Genomic DNA, 19,646 nt, shown 5'->3' on the forward strand with positions numbered 1-19,646 from the left:
ATTTATGAGTTCTGCTGCAGATTACTGTGGATCTCAGCTACTCACCTCCTCCCCTCTGAAAACTGACCACCTACTTTTTAATCTCTTTCTCCATTGAAGAACCTTCCCTCATGCCCTGATTTTCTTGAAGAGGTTTTTAAGGGTCCTTTGGTAAGAGAGCTTGTCCAATACATATTGAAAATCCAAACAGAATGTATTTTCTGGATATCCTTTAATCATACTTTGTCCATATCCATATCTATTTTTCTAGACAGTGATGTTTTTAGGCTTTTATTCTATTCCAGATGCAGGACTTGGCCTTTATAGTGCTTGATGTGTCTCCCTTCAGCATATTTCCCCAGTCTGTTGAGGTGCCTCTGAAAAAACGGAGCATTTTGAGCTCTCCAGCATTTTGATGTCCCATATTCTCTGACTAATCTGTAATTTACAAAACTACTGAGTGTGTACTGTGTCCCATTGTCTGGGTTATTAATGAAGGCATGAAATGATATTGGCCCAAATATCAGTCTTCAACTGACTGGTAACTGGTGACCAGTTGGCTTCTGTGCTGCTGAATGCAGCCCTTCAAGCCTCGTGACTCAGACAGTTTTTCACTTTTGTTGTCATCTGTTAACCCAGTCAGTATCTCAGTAGCCAGGCTCTAAGGGTACTGCAGGAAACAGTGGCAAAGATATTGCTAAAGGTAAGGTAAAACAGTGGGTACTGTTCTCATCAAAGAAGGCAATCATGTTGGTAAGGGGTGATCTTTCCTTGTCAGATTCATGCTGGTTGTTTCCTTGCAAATCTGATAATGATTTTGCAGTGTTTTCAGTCTCCTTCAGTACACTTAGATGCTAATCTGGTCCCATAGACTTGTATAGTTAGTTTAGTTATATTCAGTTTAGATGTCTCCTAACTCTGATCTTCCTCTGCATTTAGTAATGCTTGGCTTCCACAGGCTTTGCCAGGAGGCTCAGAGATGTTGCTCTGGACAGTTTTCACCCAGCAGTCAGGGTGGTTTGAATTTCAAGGTGGCCTTGCATGTTTGTTCACTCTCTTTATTACTTACTACGCAATTTTTGATAATTTGCTTGACACAGACATCAGCACTGATGGTTTCTTGGATCTTCCTGGAGCCCATTTTAGAAATATATATTTTCTGTTTTCCAGACCTCAGGTACCAAAGCAGTTGTAAGCTGAAACACTGTTTAATAGTTCAGCACTTTCATCTCTGAATTACTTTTAATATTCTAACCATGCTGAAAATGTTTTGCTTTTCATTTTATCTGTATTCTATAACCTCTTGTAACAACACTATGATTTGAGACGACAGTTTTTCATGAGCAGCCCTGCCCGTTCTGGGATGAGAATTTCCTTGAGCTCTGTGATGATGAATTTGGGCAGGGGGAGGAATATGGGGGCTTTTCGTTGTGGCTTTATCTTAATCACTTCTTTGATCTTTTATTGCTTCTTTGAATTGTCAAGATTCCTGCTTTTAGTGTCTTTGAAAGACTTATTCGTAATAATTATGACTTTTGTAAATTATGCATCAAGTGCTTTATTTTCTTCATTTTGACACTGCTTTAGTTTTTTGAAAGATGCTTACTTCCTTTTGTTAACTACTTCTGTCCTGTTGTTAATCTGTTCCAAGTTGCCCTTTGCCTCAGGTTTTCTTTTTTCCTTTTTGCAAGGTAGTGTTTATTTGTCCTAAGTCTCCAGATAGGTATCCTTAAATGCTGTCTGAAAAAATTTAACTTTTAGCTGCCTGACCTAGCTCCTTCTTATCACATTGCTTCATCCTGAAGTTCCCTTTCATGATGCAAACATGCTGTAGTATCCAAGTACATAATGGTTGCTGTTACAGTGCTATTCCTGCATGCTACTCAGAACAAAGTTAAGAGCTGCTTTTTCACTCAGCCTTATGTTAAGTTGCTTCTTAAAAACCTCGATTTGTGTCTAAAAGTTTACTCTTGCTGCCAGGATATAGTGTAATGCCTGTCCAGACTTTATGAGGGTAGCTGAAGTCTGCCATTCCTACTGCACCCTCTGGCCTCATAGCACTCCTTACAATATGTGTTTGGGGAAACTACCTTTTGCTCTGGAGAGGATGCCCATCTATGTACCCAAGTCTTTTCCTAGCAGGCCACTGGAGACAGGTTTTCCATTTTATCTTTCTGCTTCTATCCTTACTTTCTTTCCATAATTAACTTCGAAGATGATGGACTATGGATCCCTCTAAATGTGTCTCAGCTTCTGTTGTGAAACACGTGATGACCAGATCTCTACTGTACCTTACTTGATTTTGTTGGCATCTTTGCTCCCATAAATTAGTGTAGGTAGAGAGAACCCAGCATTGGATCATTTGCCTCTCCTTCTGTTCACTCACCTGCTATGATATCACTGGATGATCTTTCTCGGGCATAGTACTGTTCTGGAGTGTTCCTGGAGGTCATCTCAACAGATTCCTATGTATCTTTATCTACTTCTTCAACAGTTCGGTGCTCCCCGTGTCCCTTTGTAGGTGTTTAGAGTGAACCCAATTGCAGCATGTAATTTTCTCGGAAAAAACCAAAGGATGCTCATTCTGTCTGCTCACTAGGGCACGTACTCATGTGTCGTAGTGAGATACTCTGCCCAAATATAGCATATTTACTCTTTGTGACTGCCTCTAGTCTTAGCTAGCGCTCTCTCTTCATCCAGTCTTCTTCCACTTGTGGTGTTTAGGTTGAGGAGCATGCATGAAATCTGCAATGTTAGAAAAGAAATTAAAAATTGTGTTGACTTCTTTTGCTAAGATATGAAAGAAGTTCCCCCTGTACTCCCTGTGCAGCAAAAGATACTTGCCTCCTGTGTGCAGAAAGTAACCAACATGTTGACATTTTTGGTTTGTTCTGTGTTGTTTTGATTTATACAAGTGCATGTTGCAGTTTCGAATTGAATCAGAACAGATTAGCATTTGTGGAGAACTGACCTCCTAAAATAGACAAATCTTCAATAAAAGATGTTATTGTAGTGGCGACAGTGGGAGGGATTTGCAAGCATGCATTTTAAGTATGTTCAGGCTGTTACCAAATCAGAATTATTGTCTGTTCTCTGCCTTGCATAACATCTGCATTAACCCCCCAGGATTCTTAAGATACCAATCTCTCTTCATTAAACCAAGAACAAGAGTCAAATGATTGAGATTCCTGCTTGGCTTATCCCATTTGGAAAATTAGCATTCTTTTGACAGTAAGACATGACAAGCTACATCTATACTAGAAAAATAATGTGTGTTGGAAAATAACTTTCAGCTAGCACAACGTCAAACATGATTTTGTATTTAATTTAGATTGAGCTTAAAAATGTTTATGTCAAATGCATTACTCCATTTATTGAGACAAGTTTGTGTTTTTTGATGCCATGATTACTGTATACTAGAAGTTGCTCCTGTGTACCTTAGGAGGCCTTTGGGGGGTTATGGACTGACTAGTTAAAATGTTCTGATTTAGTTAGCAAATTTGCTGAGTTAGTTCCGCTATAGAGGAGTTCATGGGTATGTGTAGAAGGAAGGTATTTAATGTATGAGTAAAAAATTAATTTCTAACTTCCATTAATCCAGTGCAGCACTTTGTTGCCAATGGATTTGGGACAGTGGAATAAGACAAGATGAAAACTAGCAAAGAAAGCCTTATGTTTCCTCTCGCTCTTCCTATTTTTCATTACTGACATGATAGCTTTTATTTTGCATTATTTTAATTCAGGTTTTTTCATATTCTGTCAATGGAGCTTTGCTTAGTTCTAACTATGAGGGGGGAAGTTGGTGCTCTGAAAGGAGGCATACAGACATCTCATTTTGTGGTGCACCTTTTTTCTTGTATCATTTACTCATGCACTTCAATATTGCTATTACTGGTTTTACTGTTGCTGTTGTTACTAGTTCTAGCAGTTTATGTTTTAGGGAATGCATAATATTCTTGCCAAGGGCATTTTTTTTTTTAATGTGCAGAAGAATTTATTTTGAACAATTGAGTTTTCTTGCCTGAGGACATCAGCCATCCCTACAAAGTTATTGAGATGTCATTTAATTGTCCCAGAAAAATGAGCAAAAAAATATGAGATCCAACTCACATACATTTAAAGTTTTAATTCTGTTGTGCTACCCTAATAACTTTGTAAAATCAGTTTTTTCCAGTCGTGCACAGAATACAACTTCTCAAAACCTGCCTACTATGTTATCGTATTTTTCACCCCAATCACTTTGTGTGCATGGAATAAAGGGACAGAAATTTTTTCCAAATAAAAAAATTGAAAAAAAATTATTTTTTGGTACTATCATTTTTACAAAAAAGCTTACTTTGATCATATTTTGCTCTCTAGCAGAGGAAGATTTCAGTCTAAATGGTGGAGGTTTCAGAAAGTTGTGAAGTACCACGAAGAGTAAGAAGCAGATTATTTTACTAAAGGCATACTGATTAGTCATAAAAATACGATGTGTGTTAATGGATAGTCTTCATTTTCACTCTGATCCAATCTGTTGTGTAAGAATAGGAACAGACATATATTTTTGGAAGAGTGATTAAAACCAAAAGTAGGTACAAGGTATGCATCAGGATCAATACTTTTAAGAGCTAAAGTGTCTGTGGGAACATTTTTTTTCCCCTCAAACTGATTTCTGACAAATGGAGAGCATCGTGAATGAAGATATTCACATTGGATTTTAGGTGACTTGAAGACAGCAGCATGCAAACTATTACCAAAAAAGTGCAGAATGGAAGCAAAAATGGGCAAACATATGTATAATCATTTAATTTAAAAATTATATATATTTTTATATATACATGTATGTAATGTATTTCTGTCATATACCCAACCATGTAATAATTTCAATGTGGAATGATACGACATTCAAATTTTTAGGGTGTTTTGTTTCTTCTGATTCTCAGTGGAGTGGCTGGTCCTTGCTTGCATGCAACTTATATTGGAATTTATTTGCTGCATCTCACTGTAGTATAGCTTTTGTGGGATTAATGGGAATGGTTTTCTAACAGAACTGCAACTTTTGAAATCATTTTGGCTTAAAAGAAAAGCGTCTCTAGCTATGAAGATTGTACAGAGTAGGGAAAAGTGTGGGGATGACAGAGTGACAGTGTGGGTCCCCGTTCCCTATACCCCTGTGCGGCTGGTGAGGAGGAGGTAGAGTCCAGAGTGAAGGGATGAATTTGTTCCTGTGAAAAGCTGGTCATGGTTGTGGTGGGAAAGTGTTTTAGATATGTCTGTTTCTGACTATCAGACTCTATTCTTAATTGTCAATAAAATGAATTCATGAGAAAGAAGCTGGGTGGGCATCTGGCAGCCAGCCAAGCTGCCTACATTCTAGCATGCTTTCTAAATGTATACACATTCCAGTTTCTGTCCTGCCTTCCCTCTGCTTTTTCCAGAAACTGACAGCTTAAGATTAATATTGAAAATATCCAAATTCAAAGTGCCACATTTAATACAGAATCCTGATAGTCTGGATGAATGTAGCCAAAAATTGTGCCATTTCTAGGAGCATGGGTAGGAAAGAATGCATTGGTTTTGTCCAGTCTTAATCTTACGTTGCTGATGTGAAACTTCTGTTGCACATGAGGAAAGGGTTATGTAGGTTCTCATTCGCAGTTAACATCCAGGCCAAAAGGATGTCTCTACTCCCGCTTTCCTTTGCCATGCAGAACAACCAAAGTTTTTGTTGTTTTGGTCTTGGGCTGGTTTTTTTGCTTTGAAAATTATTTTAATTATTTTTATTTTTATTTTGGTTATTGTTTTTTGGTCAGTCAGTTCGTTTTCTGTGGGGTTTTTTTAGAAGAAATAAAGATTGTCCTTTATTTTTTCCCCTAAAGAATACTGAGACATCTTCATTTTTATATACCTTACACTTACAACAGAAAATTAATTTTGGTTATTTGGATTTTTTTGACTTTGAAGTTTTGTAGATGTGCTCTCAGAACAGCCTGATCTGAGTTTCAAACCCATTTTACAATTCACAGTAAAAGCTAAAATGAGTGGACTTTGGTCTAGTTCTCGAGTTCTTCAGTGTTTCAGACGTATTCTGAGGGGGTTTCCTATTCTAAACTACTGTTTAGAAGCCACCCCTTTTCTGTAGTGGATATTGAGAATGTTTACAATTTCTCACTTTTCTTCTGTTCTTCTTAAACAAAACTCGCTTTGATTTTGGAGTGCTTTGCTCTAGTAAAAGCCTTGGGACTTGGAGCACTGACTTCAAAAGATTTTCAGCAGAAAAAGCACAGGAGAATTTTTAAGAAATAATTCCTAGTAACAGATTTTGTAACTTTCTGTTTATAATTATAAACTAGCTTCCAAAATAAACCACTGTTAAAGAGCTAAGAGCTATAACATACCCATCAGGGGACAAATTGTTAATAAGGTGTAATTTGAAAGGGGAAAGCTGATGATATCTTGCAAAAGGAAATAAGAGCCCCAAGGCTGCATAGAAGTGCCTTATTACCAGTTGCACTGGGCATTCTGTTGAATGAGTTTTGTTTATCATGTTTTTGTAGTTACTTTCACTGAGCTTTCAGTGACATTGGAAGAAAAATACCAAAGTATAATAGTGTTCTTCTAATGTAGCAGTCAAAGAGTTTCTAAATCAAGAAATATGGAAAAGAGGCTACAGGAGTAGAAAAACATTGCACAGCTGTTTCAGAAATAAATTTTTCAGTTGGCCTCCCTGCATGAGATATTCACTAAAATTTCTGCGTGTCACTGAAATTTAGGAGATACTTATCTCAACACTTGAAGGCCTCTGAATCTAAAGGCTGAGTAGAGTTTTCTGCAAGTCTGCAAGCAGGGAGGGAAATAGGAGGGGGAAAATTGCAGATGAATTATTAAGATATGATGATTGTTTCAGTAACTGCTTTCCTAAGATTCCTTGTCACTGTGGAATGAGGTAAACACCTTTATATGTAACAGGGGTTAAGCAGCTGTTCCATTGTTTCTGCAAAAGTGGCCAATTTGAGTCTGAATGTTTGTCTTTTAGGAATTGGATAGAAATCACCCACTCATTTAATGTTGCTACTACGAGGTTGCTAGATGTCACTGACCTCCACTAATTAATAACTTGAATGATGTTCAACATATAACCTAGAGGTGCAAAGTTCCATGTGGCACTGACATTGCCCCAGACCATTCACTTGTGTCAAAACAAGAGAGAAAGGAACTTTTGTTCAGGCTTTTTCATAGCCTCAATGTTATCTCAAGTCTTCATGATGAAGTTGTGATTTAGAGTTATGGGTTATGGGTACCCTGGTTCCCTCTGCTCCTTCCATTGTGTTTGGAGTACATGATGTTCCCTTAAAGACATTTTCATATTCTGAACAGATACCCTCCTTAGTCCTGAGGCTCCTATTTGTCTTTCTCACCCTTGATTTCTGTATAATGTAGCAGTGCAGCTACACTCCAATGATTTTCCTATTAGCTATATGTTCAAGATTTCTGATTTTAATAAACATCTTTTGCATTTTGTGTCTAATGAGAATTTTTCTCAGCCTGCTGGGGTTTTTTTGTCCAACTCTACAGCTCATGATATTATCTATATGTTGATGATACTAATTTACGTGTCTCTCTACTTTTTATTCTTCTCCATATTCTTGATATTTTGTTTCTCATATTATTTTAGCATTTGTCAAATTAAAGCCAATTGTTTCAAAGTAAACAATTGAAATTTCCTTATTCCATATTTCCCTTTGTCAGCTGTCAAATGTGCTGTCATGAACTGTGTTGCCAACTCTGGAAATTTTTGTTGGTTTTTTTTCTTACCGTGTTCAGTTTTGCCCCGTCCACTTTCTAGATGTCTTAATATTTATGTGTTATCCTTGAATGGAAAGAAGAAAACTCAAATCTTGATTTTCACAATCACCTTTCTGGGCAATTAATTTAACCAGAAGGATGTAGAATATGTGTCCCCATGCTGTTGAAACATGTATTTTTTTACTAGGTTTTCACTGGACAAGCTGCATGAATTGGTGGTTCTTACATTTCTTCTGTCATTAGCATTCTACTTCCTCTGCGCTTTCATCAATCTAAAATCTTCTTGATTTTTTTTTGCATATTTAATGGAAAAAAATACATATTTTAAAGTTCCTTCAACAGTTTTTGTCTCTTTGCCATCTTGTGAGATACTGTTTTTAGGTTAACTTTAAAAAAATATTTTTATTACTGTAAATAACAGTTATTTTTAACCTACTAAAATCAATCTTATTTGCAAAAAAAACCCCAGGAAACACTTCAAAACTCAGTGTGGTAACACAGATGTTAAATCTTGAAGGATTCATATGTAATTTATTCAAAACATTAAATTTACTATATGTAGTACAATTTTAGAATGTGCATTAAAGATGTGTTGTGAAATCTCATTCCTACCTGCTGAATGGCTGCCAAGTTTGGTAGTGCAAGAACATTTTGTTGTTTTACCCCTTCAGCACAATCCTGCATTCAATTTTAAATGTCCATAAAAACTGTAAAAGCCTCAAAATGCCAGATTGGAGCAATAAAAACTTTGAAAGTCACAGTGCAACAGTTTTGGGTTTTTTAATAACTCTCTGGGAGCAGGATTGAAAATCCTAGTTTCAAACACACTCAAGTTTTGAGTTGCTAGCTTCTAAGTTTGGAACTTTATTTTCCTCTATACAACTGTGTCTGTTAAGTGTAAAGCAAGTAGATATTTTGTGACATTTAGAAATCCTTGCAGAAGACAAAGAGTGGAATGCACAGGTGGATGGGTAGCTGGCATTTATGAAAGTTCAGCCTTGGGAAGAGTCCTGTGTCATTCAAGTCAGTGGAGTGGCCCAACACTGAGGGTTTGCGAAAGTCTTAGTAACTCTGAATTCTTCTCTGATAATTCTGATAGAATTCTTCTCTAATCTGGTTAATTTTTTCTTTTATCATCTTAGCTCTGACAGTTTTCAACAACTATTTGCACAGTCAGTAAAATCAGATGATTAAAACTTTGGTTGCTTCATGAATTGGCAGGGTATGTACTTCTCACTTTTTTATATACTTCAGGCTAGTATATTTGGAATAAAATTAAGTTGACATCAGCTCCTTGAAGCCATATAAAGGTTCAGATATTACTTGGTTTAAGTACAGAGTTGTATATCTATCAGGGGATCTCAGTTCTAACTGAATTCCAAAACCTGGAAAATTCAAGCATGATTTTATATTTATTTCCATACATTTCGCAGTGCTTACTTTATAAGAAACTGTAATTTTTTAACTGTGGATGAACAGTAAAAGCTGATTCTGAACAAATGAAAACACACATGATGTTATTCCCAGGAAAATTGGCTGTTACATGTGGCAAAAAAACTTGGAGGCAAAATAATGCAGTGACCGTAGCCAATTAGTAAAGTTGTCCATATGGTGCTGGACTTCTTGTATGAAATGCTGGCCTATCACTTTGTGTGAAAGCCTAACCAGGATGCCTTAAATCCTTAGAAACCAGCTTTTCCTTTTTTTTTTTTTGTGAGCCAAAAAGGAAAGCTATATTAAAGGAAGCCCCTTTTTAATATTTTACTCTAGTTTTTCACTCAGAGAGTGATAGTCCCCAAAGATATTTGTCAGGAGCCTATTGGCAAGATAGCCAGCTCCAGCAGCAATGGCTGCAAGGATGAGGGGTCATGACTCTGTGGAAAACAAGGAAAATGGTTCCTGTGAAGTAGAGAGAGGTATAAATCTTCCTTAAGTGGCTTTACATATTTGCTCGAAGCAAGGATGTCATTATACCAAAGCGGGCCTTAAAATTTCTGGTAACCATCAAAACCACCACTAACTCTGTGGCTGCTAATTTGCTGCTAATGTCTTGCTGGTGTGCTGCGCCATGGCTACATTCTTTCTTTGGGTTTACGATCCTGACACTTTCTTTATGGCCTCTTTAAATTCAGCTTTTGGAATCCAGCATCCAGAGCTAATTAGGCAGGCTGTAAGACACCCTCGCCAAAGAAGCCAAAACATTTTGAAGCCATTCCATTGCTGGACTTGATGTGAACAGTAAGGCAATATTACTCATGTTTGTTGACATATATTATTATGGTTATTGCCATTATACCCCAACTCCCCAGAGTATTGTTTAAATACATGATACAAGAGATGAAAGCAAGCAGATAGTGAAAAAAAGAAAAAAAAAAAAGAAATATCATGTAGTTGTTAGTTTTTGGCATTGTGTAATTAAACTATCTTCTTTAATGTTGTTTTTGCCAGTATCTAATTAGCAGAGCCATCTGCCTAAGAAGTGCTGGACCATCTGTCTGGAATACTGTTCTGTTCATTTCTTGGTTCTTGACTAATTAACTTCTTTCTCTATGAAATGTAATAGTACATTCCGTTTCTACACTTCAAAATTCATATATAAATATATATATGAATGCATACCTGTCTACCTGTATTTGTTTTGAGTATCTGTGTAGCTATGGGAGCATAGTTCTCCCAGGAGGTCTGATTGTACTCAGTTATGTGTGCAGCTTTCACTGTAGGTGAAAGCCACACTTTTTTTGGTTCCCTGTCAGTAAAACTAATACATCTCTCACTTAAATCATTCTAATTGGCCAGTTCTTTCTTGACTGTGTTCAAACTTTGAATTTCCTGTCTACGTTTACTAATTAAAGTTAGAATTATAGGAAGGGTCCTTATTAAAGTTAAGTACTTAGGGCTCTAATTTTTTTTCTGTTGTATTTTTTAATTTTCTGGAAAATTATATAATAATTTAGGTTGGAAGGGACCTCCAGATGTCTTGCCTAGGGACTTCCTTCGTTGCTGCATGTCGGGCATGTAATAGAATCCCTTGAGAGTTACTTCTGTGAACATTATTTACTGTTTCTACACTTTCCATATTTCTCTTTTAGTGTTCTTCAAAGCTATTTGGATAAATCAGTTTGAATTAGAGATTGTCTTCTTTCATTTTTTTTGTTGGAGTTAATTTCTTTGCAGTTATTTAGTTTAACTTTCTAAAGATACAATAGTTTAACTTCTAAGCAAAACTCTTATTGTTCGTCCAGAGAAGTTACTAAAATGTATTTGTTGTTCCAACGAATATTACTAACTTCAATAATGTAATTTTATCTTACATATAGGTGTTGCATGTACATTTTCTTCATTTTGAAGATAATAGTTTCATTTTATATTCTTGAATTGGAATTTGTTTTCTTTGCTGGCTGGAATTTCTCTCCTCCTACTACCCCTTTAAAATGCCAGGAGAGATTTCATCTGAAGTTTTGAAGTTCTTTACACACATCACTATTTAAAACACTGATACAGTTATTTACAATTGAGATTTTACAAAAAGCTGCCTGCCATCAGTTTGAAACTAGAGTTCAAGCTTTGACTTATGTGTGCACCAAAGCCTTGGTTTTGTTCAATCTGATTTTATGTCAAATCTGTATGGAGCTTTGTGGTTCATGCATTTTTTTAACCAAAGAAAACAATACCTGTTCAAAAGTGATCTGTGACATCCTCATCAGAGTACACTGGGTTAAGTTCAAGTTGTATCTTTCAGCTGCAGTTGAAAGTTGCTCACGTTGACTTTCACAGTGTTAAAAATCACACTACATTACATAATTAAGGTTTATTTATGTATAAGAGAATGTATTTATGAAGAAGATTGGGAAATGAGGAGCTCACTAAGTCAAGGCATTAAATTTACAGAAGTGCTTGAAAGACCATATCGATCACAGGATTTATAAAAGCCATGTCATTGTAAATATTGTCAGCTTGCTATCAGAAACAGATTGATGTGTCACCTTAAACCGTACTCCTTAACCTCTGCAGCTGTGTTCTTTGGAGAGATGTGTAGCAATAGCTGTGTATGACCTGCCCTTACTTTCTCTGACACTGACTTTCAAATCTGTGTTTACTCTTAAAAATCTTTCCCCAGAGTGAACAAACTTCTGTGTCTATAATTTGGTTCAATGAACTTTGTTGCCAGCTTAAGTAGCATTACAATATTAATTAAAACCAGTACACTGAATGCTGCAAGTTGTGTTTTGCATGGGAAAATTGAAAGTTCTTGTTAAGAAAAGTAGAAAAGAAAATATCCTAACAGGATAAATCTTAGCTGTATAGACCTTCATAGTGAATCAAATATCCAACATGGTTTGCATGTCATATCTGCTCTCCTCCTTTGAACTTCATGGAAATGTCATCAATCAGTATTAAGCAGGAGAATACGTCAATTTAAGGGAAGCAGTGGATAACAGAAACATCTTTAAACATGGTTTTGCACTTGCTTTTTAGAATAATGCAATCCATATGTCTCCATCTGGTCTTTCAGAATGAAAATTTTCAAGTTGTAATCTTCTACTGGCAAAACCCACATTGTTATTACTGTGTTGGGACATTTTGTTTTGTCTTTGTGTGCTGAAGATTCAGGACACATTTTTCTCCCTTTTTTCCCACATTGAAATGCCATTTAGCTTGGTGAGTTTTCTACCTGTCTTCCTCCTGTGTATAAGCAGTAGACTGTGTTGAATATCTAAATTTCCACTTTGTGGGAAACTCCCCTGAATTTCCTGAAGGTTAGAAGGTAAAAAGAAAGCAAGCTCTGTATAGAAATGTTTGCCTGCATTACTGAGCTATGTGGGAGCCTTAGGGACCAAAGCACAACAGATTGAACTACTCAGCTCTCTTCAGATGCCTTTGTACTATATTTCATTTGCAGCCTCCTCTATTTTTATCTCCTCTAGCAGTGGAACCAAGGGCTATAGGACTGTCAGTACGCTTGATTTCAAAGATGGGACTTAGCTTTGTCACCAGTGTGTCTGCATTTATTTCTTGTCCACATAGTATTACTCCTTTTTAGCAGATGTTGTCATGCATAGGGTTTTCCCAGAGAGTTTGCCATTTGGTTAACTTGCAAGCAAACATATTTATATCTAGTTGTAGCAGTTTCTTCTATTTGGGTTCTTATATGTCCTGTTAACTATGATGTCCAGAACTATTACATAATGTTTTAATATTTCACATCCTTCCCTTTCAAATTACTTTTACTGTGGACTTAAAGCCAATTGAAAGCTGGGTATTTTTTTCACTGAAAAATGATTAATTGATAAATATTTTGTATTTAATGCAGTCTTCTTCCTGCTGTTCATGTTTGACCTATTATTCTCAGTTCAGTCTTGGCAAGAACTTTCCTTCAAACCTTCCTTTTAAGCACCCACATTTTGTTCTCTTTCTACTCTGACCTCCCCCTGGTGACTAACTCTTGACTTTCTCCAGGCATTTGAAATTTTTTGGGTTGTTCAGAGATAACATATTCAGCACTTGTATCTAGTGCCACATAACATGGAGCTTCAGTGTGTCCTAATGACTTGATTAGGAATTTAGTTGGTCGTCCCATGATCTCTGTTACGGACGTGAATTGTTTTTTGCATTACCGAGTCAAAAGAGTTAGGTCATTGCTGCTTTTTTATCTAAGTCGGTATGAGGTTTCTTTCATGCTGCTAGATATAATTTGTTATCAATTCTAGGGTCATTCACAAGCAGATTCTTTCAGAAGTTTTCAATATATTCCCCAATACACCATAGTCATTTAGCATTGCAAAAGCAAATGCTGTAAGTAGGCAGGTTTAGGATGCAGGAAGAGAAGTGATTACATTAGTTTTCATAAGTAGTTTTTTTTTGAAGTGAAGTGAAAAATGCTTATTCTTGGGCTTGTTGAAACACAAATACTCTGAAGGCATTTTCCCCCTTAATTTAAATAGGCTTTCACCCTATTATTAGTTGGAGAATCTGCTTGCTATTAATACAGTCTCCATTAAAACACAGGTACAAAACATTTCCTTAATTAAATCTGGATAAATTGTCTCTCATTATTTCCTTGCAAATAAAAATGAAAAGTCTGTGGTTTCAATAATTAGGCAGCAGTGGTTACTTCAGAAATCTCAATTCTTCTTGATAAATTGTGAAGTGCTTTGTGGCATTTTTATCTAAAGAACATATGGATGTGCACTATTGAGGTGAAAGAATGCAGGCTGATTTAAAATGCACTTTGACTACACAGCATATATAGGCATTCAAATATGTACATGTATTGGCACATTAACACCAAGCATGCAGCCTGCTCCACTGAGCAGTAAAGTTTGTAAGTCATAGCTGCTGAATGTTAAATATGGAAATAACTGGAATTAACTCATGCAGTGAAACTGTAGTAATGCAGACCAGGCATTACAGTCCTGGCATAAATCTGTTGAAGCAGTGAGACAGCTCAAAAAATGAGGATAAATTGCTTCTGCTTTGCAGTACACTGTTTCACTGTTGTCTTGTACGTCTCTGCCCATTACTTCTTTCTCTGAATGGATGCTTATGATTAGTACTGCAGTCATTCCTTTAGAGACCAAAATCTCCATTTGATGCCTGAGATTAATACTTCAAAAAGTGCAATAGGGCACACTTTCCCACAGCACAAGGTTTATGAGATGCTGTGGTGGTGCAGCCCAACTCTTCTGGAGAAAGAGGTTCAGCCTTTCTGTGTGTTTCTCTAGCTGCTTACCTTAATAAAACTCACCAAAAAAATGGCTAAATAGTATCAAATGTAACTGTGGTTATTTCTGCTGTAGTGATTGATGCACTGAGTCATGATGTTGTCCAGCTTCCTTTTGGATTAAAATAATGAAAAACCTTCAACAGCAAAACTACATTTTGAAGGAGAAAACTCTTAAGAGGCATTTATGGATAGGATCATCCACAGCTAATCATCAGTATCTCTGAAACATATAACACAAACATGGACCTAAATAGGTCAGGGGCTTATATTTCTGTGTTCCCTTCATTTCTAACAAATTCCTTTTGGTTGCAGGCAGTGGAGTGGCAATGTGATGAAGCTACTAAAAGAGCCTGTTACAGTAAAGGCAAATCAAAGGTAAGCATGAGACAGCTGTTCCGCTTTAATAAAAATTTTATGTTAATAGCAGGTGTAATTCAGTGTATAAATCTCTACCTTATGCATTTTTACTGTCTCTCTTTCTGACGAGAGATGCAGGAAAGGGGTCTGGCACTGATGTGTAAGCAAAGAAATAAAGAAGAGCATAGGGAGCACGGGGTGAGAGATACAGTCATGTGATTCTTGTCTGAAATGACCATGAACTTTAGCTTCTACCAATTTACTGTTTTGACACCAAGGTTAAACATGGCATGTCAAATGTAGTGAACTGTGTTCTCACTTCATTTTCTGTGCTGTAAATTCTGAATAACTGTGTAATTACTTTGTAAAATTCTCAATTTATATCCCTGTGTTTAAGATGCAGTTTTATTAACTTTTTTATTTCCTATCTACTGGTGCTATGAAGAAAATAATATTAAATTCACTAACTTCTTAGAAATTGAACTTGATACATTTTTTGTATTTAAAACCAATTCTTTATCTGGCCAGCTGCAATTTCTATTTTTCAGTACAGGTAAATGTAATGCTAAGATGGAACCTGCAGCTGTCCCAATGTGAAGCTAGTTGTCAAATTAATTATAAAAGCAATTAGAATTGCATGCAATCTATGTTTTTAATTATTGTACTGTTCAATGGTTAAAGTTAATTCAGTTAAAACATAAAGGGAGAACACATCAAGAGTGATAAGTGCAAAAGAACACACTTGCTTTTATTCTGTAGAATGTGTTGCATACATTACTGTTGTGCAAAACTCAAAAAACTCCAAGCTTCAAAAACATGTTCTGAAAGCTCTGTCATCTAATGGAGGAGGAATCTCTTCTGCATAGTTATCTAATCACTGACTTTTTAACTTCTCCCATTAAACAGTTAATTTCCAGCTCCTTTTTTACTGAGTGCTGGAAAATAAAATTGCAGTGTATGACTGTACATTCTAGATTGAAGAGGAAGAATGGCCCCCCTTCAGATGCAGGGCCATGTTATACTGTGAGGTATAGAAAAGAAAGAACTCTTGGAACCTCATATTTTAAGCAAATGTTTCATTTTCTAAGTTGTTTTTTCTCCCTAGAAAATTTATGCTTCAATATGTAATATATCCCTCAAGCCTTTATCCTTAGCTTTCAGGTGACAATACTTGGAAGTAAGGGAATATTCTCAAGGGTCAATAGAATATATCACAATGCATTGATCAAGGGGCATATACAGTAGAAACTATCCTGGTAGGAATGCTATGCGCAACTAAACATATATGGCTTTGTTTTACAGTGATTTTCCAAGTGTAAAGCTGTGAGAATAACATTCAACTTGTCTGAAAGTCATAGTGCAGTGACTGTGATCTAACATGATGGATGGAAGTAATTGTAAATTTGAGGCTATAATAGTGTACTTTTGAATAAAATGTTGACAATACTGTTACCACACATTTGATTCAACAGTGTAAAGCATCTGCTGCTATTAAATAATTTTGTTAGGAGAAATACACAACACTGATGACACATATTTAAGAATGGACTTTAGTGTAGTTTTTTATTCATGCAGAGTTTCATTTGTGCCCATCACACCCTTTTGAAGAAAATGCTGATTGGAAGTTGAGCTGTCACTGTAAAATAGTATATATGCTATTCAAATAATGACCTCTGGGATTGTTTCTTAGTATTGTTATTATTTAGCTAAAGATTTCATTTGTACCCACAGCCATGTTCCTCATTCACAATCTAGAAGAGGAGTATAGTCCTTATGCTTCCTTACATTCAAAAGTAATCCTGGGAGTAAATACTTGTCTTCTTATTTTTACCATTTGGGTTTTTTTTTTTTTTGGGGTGCAAACTTTGTGGCCTGAAAGCTTCATGTGGGAGTTGTTGGAGAATGCAGAGATACTGTCTGAGGAAACCTACCCAGCTGGAACGAAAATTGTCTCTTTGAACTTTTCGTGCCTCTTTTGTTTTCACTGATGTGGTCAAGGTTAAAATCAAAGGATAAATTTATGACCAGGGAAAGGATAGCCAAACAATGTTTGTCTTTTATGGCCTTATTTCCAAGACTAAAGCAAGGTCACTATACTCTCTGTAGAAGGAGATGCATGCAGAGCCTTCCCTTGGAAAAACTGGGAATCATCAGATCAGGAGGAGTTCACTCCAGTGCTACAGTGAATTGTCCCTCTTCAGGGGAAATCTCTTGGCAAACACAATTCCAGTTACTATTATCAGAAAAACTTGCCTGCTTGCCTGTTGTATAAATCGATCCAGCCCAAATTGCAGAGTTGATGGGGGTTGCATTTCTGTAACATTTCGCATGTGAATTCAGATTTCAGGGCAGGCTCATGTAATTGTAGGAAGAGACAGGAAATACTGGAGTCAAAATATGTTAAGGCCAGCCCAGACTGTGGCAAAGGAGATGAGGATTGCTGGGATGGCTGTGGGTAGGTTATTCATTCAGATCCTGGTTTCTCTTGAAGCTCTGCTGGCTACAGAGCAGCACAAGGGCAATGAGTTCAGGTGGCAAAACCTGAACTCATTGCCTGAAAGTCACTTTACTGATAGAGTGAATGCCCTGAAGCCAGAAGGTGGCTTCGAACCCTGAAACAACTTGAGTAGTTTTGAGATAACGGTCAGTGAAACACTTTTGTTCTTTTTTTGTTCTTGAGAAAGAAGCTGCATGGAATTTTTGCCTGTAGCTGTTATCAGTTGTTCTGAGGTTTATGCTTTAGAAGCCAACAAGGGAAAAGACCTGAAGGGAAAAATATATAGGGATATCTGTCACATTTGACAGTGTAATGCACACTTGACTTTTGAAGGCCAATACTTGTTACTCAGACTTTAGACATTTATCCACCAATTTAAGATGTTGCCTAAAATATCTAGTGGCTCCAAAAGTGAGCCACACAAAATTACGTCCTTGTGGCCAGCATGCATTAGCATGTAGAAGTCTAAAACACCAGACATGATTAAGAGAATAAATTTGCTTATTCATACTGACACTTGTGGTAGGGAATGTTAGAAAGAAAAAGTATAAATGCACTTGTTGAGAATGCAATAAGCCAAAGAGAGGTTAAAAATAATAATGCTAATTGAAATTAAGTCCCATTTTTTGCTTATTTACAATTGTAATGGCTGGGTGTGTTAGTATCTGAACCTTCAATAAAAGTATTTAGAAATTAAACACGGGTGTATTTAAAATGTTAACCTATACAAGAAATATTGCTGCAGGAGGATAACTGTACTGCAGCCAGATTGACCTTGGACTGTCAAGGTGGTCTTAAGCCTCAGTAACAACCTAGCCTGCTTGGCTGCTGAATTGTTTCTAATAGTCATATTTTGTTTCTGGTATGCTGATACAAAAGTAGAAAGTACTTCCTAAATGTATTCTTTATTTCAGATATATTTTTATAGGCAAATAGGAAAGTATATGACATAGAGGTCAAGATGAACTGGAGAATAAGACTACATAAAAGATGGCTACCAAACTTTACACCACCCCCTGACCTAAAAAATGTTTTGGTTTTAAAGTCCTTTGCCACTCCTGCAACACACATCTCATTTTTGCATGTGTCAGAAGTGAACCAGGACAGCCAAGCTTGACTTCAGGGCTAGAAAAATGTCTCTGAACAATTCAAGTGACTAAATAGTGAAGTCCTTTTTCAGTATGTTTTTGGGTGGTGACCGTTTTATTCATGACTAATTTTTTAAAACTTTCTTTTGCATTAGTGTGGATATTTTTTCAAATTAAGAAAACAGCCAATTAAGAAAAGCTACTCTTTCAATTTCCCTTTTTTTGCACTGTGTGCCCAACAAAAATTTCATATGAGATATCTTGTTTGCCCTGTTGCCCTATGGATTGTTGTCAAGTTGGCACAGGACTTGGGAACATTAAGGAATCTTGTGATTCCCAAGAATGTCAGAGTTTAAGAAATTAGCATTATTTTTGAACAAAATGAGTGGGTGATCAGCGTGCAAGTAATTTGGAAATTACGCTATTTCAGGGTGCTCTGGAATATGAAGAGGAGAGGTTGGATGGGTTGTAATGTCAGAACCCACTTATTTTTCCTACACTTACATTCCATGCCTTGCTGCAAAGGGCAGAATGGAAACAGACCAAAGAATAAATTACTGCCTTACGTTCTGTGAACCTCCTTGAGCACCCTTCCCACAAAAAAACCCAAAAAACAAACCTGCAAAAATTTGCCTTCTAGTTTTTGGGCATTTTTTGGTGATGGAGTTAAAGCAGTCTGATACAAGGAAGCTGCCAAAACTACCAATGCTGTCAAGAAGTGAAAGAATTACTTTTTAAATGGCTTGTTGCAGTGCCCAACTCAGTTGTATGGTTACGTATTAGTTTCTTTGTGGTTTAAAGAATATTAAGATTATAGTTTTATAAAGTTCAATATAAAAACTTCATATTTTTTACCCAATAGGAATCAAATCTTACTTCCAAGATGTTTGTCTTTTACCTTTAAAGTCTCAAAGAGAAGCATTTAAAAGCTCAATTTTCATGAGAAACTAATGCAAATGTTGGTTTGAGAGGTATTTTCTCCAAGAGGTAGTTTTTTTCCTGAGATTTTACAGGATTTTGTTGAGTTTATTTTAAACTTTACTTTTATGAGGAAAAGTATAGAAGATGAATTCTAAGAGTTTTCTCAGAGACCTTTAAAGTATTTTCCCTGTCTTCTTTTGCAGTCTATTTTGTGCCTGTTCAATTTATTCAGGATTATACTTGTTGTCTTCCAGGATGAGAGTCTATTTTCAAGATAAACAAGCAATCAATT

General features: G+C 36.3%; 1 protein-coding gene across 3 annotated transcripts in view; it reads left to right on the top strand.

Annotated features, from left to right (window-relative positions):
• Positions 1–19,646, top strand: part of SEMA5A (semaphorin 5A) — a 298,126-nt gene that overhangs the window by 138,105 nt on the left and 140,375 nt on the right. For all 3 annotated transcript variants that reach the window (XM_017738722.1, XM_017738723.1, XM_008637204.2), the window contains one exon: positions 14,804–14,866. In XM_017738722.1, the coding sequence (XP_017594211.1) occupies positions 14,804–14,866 (63 nt within the window). The remainder of the gene's footprint in view (positions 1–14,803; positions 14,867–19,646) is intronic.

This window comes from Corvus brachyrhynchos, unplaced genomic scaffold (genome assembly GCF_000691975.1).
Source record: "Corvus brachyrhynchos isolate BGI_N302 unplaced genomic scaffold, ASM69197v1 scaffold23, whole genome shotgun sequence".
NCBI lineage: Eukaryota > Metazoa > Chordata > Aves > Passeriformes > Corvidae > Corvus > Corvus brachyrhynchos.